A 4731-nucleotide genomic window follows, 5' to 3' on the forward strand; every position below is an offset into this window, starting at 1 on the left:
ATATTTTATTGCAATAAAATGATGGAAAAACACCGCCATGAAAGCAGGATTGAGAAGAAGGGTTTCTTTTCTTCCTTTTTCTTCTTTTAGAGTAAATCCATTTGAGAGACTTAATTTGTGCTTTTAATTCGTCTTTATGATCAAAATTCATTAGAAGTGCATTTTTTATTTAAATAAGAACTTGTTATGTTACAGTGTGAAGAATGACTTGTTTTTTTTTTGTTTTTTGTTGTTATTTCAGTATGATTATATGATTTATTTCCAAATTATTTCTGTTTCGATTTCTCTCCTTGTTATTTTTCTTTCTTGTATTCAAACTATTAAAAGAAATTCGTTTTCTTCTTTTCTAATGAATACATCTAATTTTATCACCTCAAATTCACTTCCTATGTACTAATATTTCTATAATACTCGATAAATATCGTTTAACTTTCTTATGCAGGCTTACGAGTACTGGTTAAACGACATGTACCTCAACTACAGAGAACCGATCCCGATCAACTCCAATCCAGGCATGGTGATGCCCCCCAGAAAGTTCACCACGATTCTGGACGTCGCCAGGTTCACTGCTAGACTTGTAGATGCGGCCCTTGCCCACAAAGACATCCTCAACCACAGGGCGCTACCTGCAGAACGCGCCACCTCTAGGGAACCGGGGCAACCTCTCTGTATGACGCAGTACTATAAGATCTTGGGGGCTTGCAGGATACCAGGGAAAGTCAGGGACTCACAGTACACTGCGACGCCGCCTAAGAATGGAGAGCAGGCCGCCGAGCACGTCATAGTCATCTGCAGAAGTCAGCTGTACTGCGTACCAGTCCAAGCAGGTATAACGTGAATGACTGATATAATAATCTATGATACATTATTCGCTTAAAAAATTGTAACAGGCGATCGGGGAAGATTAACAGAAGACGAAATCTGCGCTCAACTCCTGTACGTTTTGGACGACGCTCCCTGCCTCTCGAACCCACCCCCTGTGGGCTTGCTGACCGGTTGGAAGAGAGCGCTGTGGGCGGAAGCCAGGGCAGACTTGATGAAGGAGGAGAGGAACAGACGAAACTTGGATCTGATAACGAAATCCCTACTCATTGTTTGTCTGGACGAAGGGTTGCCCAACAATTTCAACTGCCGACTGCCTAGGGGTGAGCTGTGAGACGTGTTTTTTTCTCGTGTACAATAAATCTGTTGCAGGGGGCAGAGGTCACGCAGCCGGTATGCGGGACGAGACCAACCTAGCCCATCAGATGATTCACGGCGGGGGCAGCACCCACAACTCGGCCAACAGGTGGTTCGACAAGACCATGCAGCTCATCATCTCCGGAGACGGTGCCTGCGGTCTATGCTACGAACACTCCACGGCGGAGGGGGTGGCCGTCATCCAACTAGTAGAAAAATTGTGGAGACACGCCGAGTCTCTACCGATGTCTTCGGAAGTTCCAGCCGCCTGCGGCAGTCACTTGCCTCCCCCGGAACGCCTGGAGTGGGTGTTGGAGCCGGCAGACCACAAACGGATAGAAGACGCGGCTTCGCTCCTCGACAACCTCGTTAAGGATTTAGAAGTTCAGGTTTACAGGTACACGGGGTACGGAAAGGACTTCATAAAGGCTTGCAGGGTTAGTCCGGACGTCTACGTACAGCTGGCGCTGCAGCTGGCTTACTACAGGCTGTACGGGAAGTTGACGGCCACTTACGAGAGCGCCTCCACCAGGAGATTTCGCCTGGGGAGGGTGGACTGTATCAGATCCGCAACTCCCGAAGCTTTAGCTTGGGTAACGGCCATGTCCCAGCCCAAGGAGGACGACGAAATGGGAAATAAGAAGGTAATTTTTTGGACTCGTTATTGTGTGTTTTGAAACACAGATTTCTTCCAGGTAAGCTTCCACCTGGTCAGTGACGAGAAGAAGCTCCTCCTGTGGAACGAGGCCGTGGCCGCTCAGACCTCCGAGATGGTGGAGAACATCCTCGGACAAGGGATCGACATACACCTTCTAGGCTTGAGGGAGGCCGCCAGAGAGACGTCGCCCACCGCGGCCGTGCCACTGCCGGAAATTTTCACCCATCCTTCGTATAGGATAGCCAACAGATTCCTCCTGAGCACCAGCCAGGTGGCCACCTCGACGAATAGCTTCATGGGGTACGGGCCGGTCGAGCCTGACGGCTACGGGGCAGCGTACAATCTGAAAGGGAACCACATAATATTCTGTCTGTCAGCATTTTGGTCCTCGGAGGTGACGAGTGCCTCCAGGTTCGCTCTGTCGTTGGAGGAGAGTCTGAATTCCATGCAGGGCCTTCTAACTAGGAGGCCCACGTAGGTGGATTTTTACAGCCACCGCGACTGTTGCTTTGTAGAAATTTGTCATGTTTTGATCAGACCGCTTGAGGGGTGCGTTAGAAGTCTGGCTTCTGTTACTTAGCGTAAATGAACAAAAATGTTGGACATGCGTTCAAAATACCCGCGTTTGTTCTTGTTTGATGAGCAGGAGGAAAAATTCCATTTTGCAAATCTTGTGCTTTTACTTATTCGGCAAAAAATTGAGTGGATTCAGATCTGGTGCACGTGCTGGCCAACATAATTTTGGAGATTTTGAAAATTGTTTTCTTGAAAAAAGTATTACAATAAGAGTAGTCAAATTTCTAACGCACCGTATAGAAATACGAAGTTAAAGGATTACGGTTCATTTTTGTCCTTTTCCAAGGAGGTATATTCGATGTGATCAAAATGTTACGCTTTTAGGATCTACGACTGGTATATAGAGAGAAATATATGTTTAGACCTTTACTGCTGGCTTAGTATCGGTTGGCATGTTGTTTTTTTAAACTGTTTGTGTATTTTATCGTTGTTAATTGTTATTTTGTTAGGCCTACCGTCTGTCTCACTGTAATTCGCGGGTTAATTATAGAAAATGTTTTACAAAATCGTCATTTTTGTCTGTGATTTGTTAGAATATAATAAATATTATTTAATACAGAGTGTTTTGAAAAAAAGGCACTAAAAATTAAAAAAAATTTTCTTGTAAACCGTGAGCCTATCGTCTTATACTTCTGACACGCAGGACTTGAAAGGCAATTTTTTAAATCAAAGTTGCTCATATTTTTCAAATAAAAAAAAAACTGCAGGTAATTTTTTGAGGGCGCTAAATGCGTCAGTGTTATTAGCTTTTAACCTTATAGAGGTCGCTAGTTATGACTTGGTGACATTTTATATAATTTTTTTGAGGTTAGGTTTTTTTATAGTGTATGTCCTATATTATAACGCAGTATTTTTACACGATTTTTTGAGAAAAACGCAAACATATGAAATTAAATAAATAAACTAATTCAGATCAAGTTACCTTGGGTACAAACGTGCTCTTTTAAAAAGTCACTGGTATGCAAAAAAATCCTTATTTTCAACTAATACTAACGTTACTTTTTTAGGATACAAGTTTGTACTACGGTAACTTGACATAAAACGATTTATTTTTACCGAAGTTTGCCATAAAGTGTGGCCCATTCATCTTCGGACACCCTGTACAAAGGAGTAAAATTTTGCACCACGCACACAGTTAATGGAAATCGGTAACCTGTCAAATTGTCTGAAGATGAAATATGTTACAGTTTGAAACGTCCTGATCGAAAATTCTCACGGGTCCAAGACCCGAAAATTAATACTTATCCAGATAAGCGATATTGAAAGTGAGCGAGTCCCATCGTGGCTCTCTCTGTCTCTTTCTCTCTGAGAGAAACGAGGCGAGTTTGCATGTAGCGCTTTTCTTTCAAAACAAAAAGAAGATTTTTGAAGAAATAAAAAAAAGCAGGTGTAAAATTGAAAAATGGGCGTAAAATAAGAAAAAGGGACGTAAAGTAAGGAAATTATCAAGAAGCGAAGAATCAGGAACAATGAAAGAAAAAGACAAGCACAAAAGGAAAAAAATTATATGTAAAGAATAACCAAGCGGATAGAAAGTAAGAAAAGTTATAAAAAGTAGACGGGATCTCATAAAAATTGGTCATAATTGATGTTAGTTCGTATTTAGCGACCGCCGCAAAAATCTTATGTAACTTCATGAAATTCTGTGAAGTCGGTCGTCGATTTTGATGTCGACCGACGCCATCTTCAATTTTTGAAATTTAAACAATTGAATACGTAACTTTGATTATCTTTACTTTAGTAATGTCTTAAATGACATAGATAGTCTAGAGCTGTACGGAGAGCCTTTCCGTGAAAAAGACTACGTATAAGCGCGTTTGGACTCGCTTATCTGGATAAGTATTTATATTTGGGTCTTGGGCCCGAGACAACTTTTGATCAGGACGTCTCAAACTATATTTAATATTCAGACAATTTGACGGGTTGCTGATTTCCATTAACTGTCATGGTCTTTTGAGTGTTCTGTAGCAAATAGGCAACCAGCAATACAATTTTATTGATTTTATTACACAGTTTGTCTAAATACGAATTAGTGCACAAATAACAGACTCTTCTAAATTCTAACGCAGATTTGCTATAAAATGGACTCGTTGAAATTCAAATTACTTTTCGGTGTAAAGAAATTTGTAAAATACAATGCCGCTTATTCAAAAGCAGCAAATTACAAATTTCTCGACACCAAAAAGTAATTTGAGTGTCAATGAAAGTCCACTTTATAAAAAATCTGCGTTAGAATGGGGGAAAGTCTGTTATTTGTGCATTTAATATTTAGACAAACTATCTAATAAAATTTATAAAAATGTATTGCTGGTTGCCTA

The 4731-nt window shown here is 41.2% G+C and overlaps 1 protein-coding gene across 1 annotated transcript; it reads left to right on the forward strand.

The window, feature by feature from the left end:
* The first annotated feature begins 451 nt into the window (after positions 1-451).
* LOC108903777 (choline O-acetyltransferase) lies at positions 452-2315 on the forward strand. Its single transcript, XM_023454384.1, has 4 exons — positions 452-827; positions 891-1145; positions 1195-1823; positions 1875-2315. Exons 1-4 carry the CDS (start codon positions 467-469, stop codon positions 2313-2315), a joined length of 1686 nt encoding a protein of 561 aa, XP_023310152.1. The 5' UTR covers positions 452-466.
* The last annotated feature ends 2416 nt before the right edge of the window (positions 2316-4731 follow it).

This window comes from Anoplophora glabripennis, unplaced genomic scaffold (genome assembly GCF_000390285.2).
Source record: "Anoplophora glabripennis isolate ALB-LARVAE unplaced genomic scaffold, Agla_2.0 scaffold134, whole genome shotgun sequence".
Classification (NCBI taxonomy): Eukaryota; Metazoa; Arthropoda; class Insecta; order Coleoptera; family Cerambycidae; genus Anoplophora; species Anoplophora glabripennis.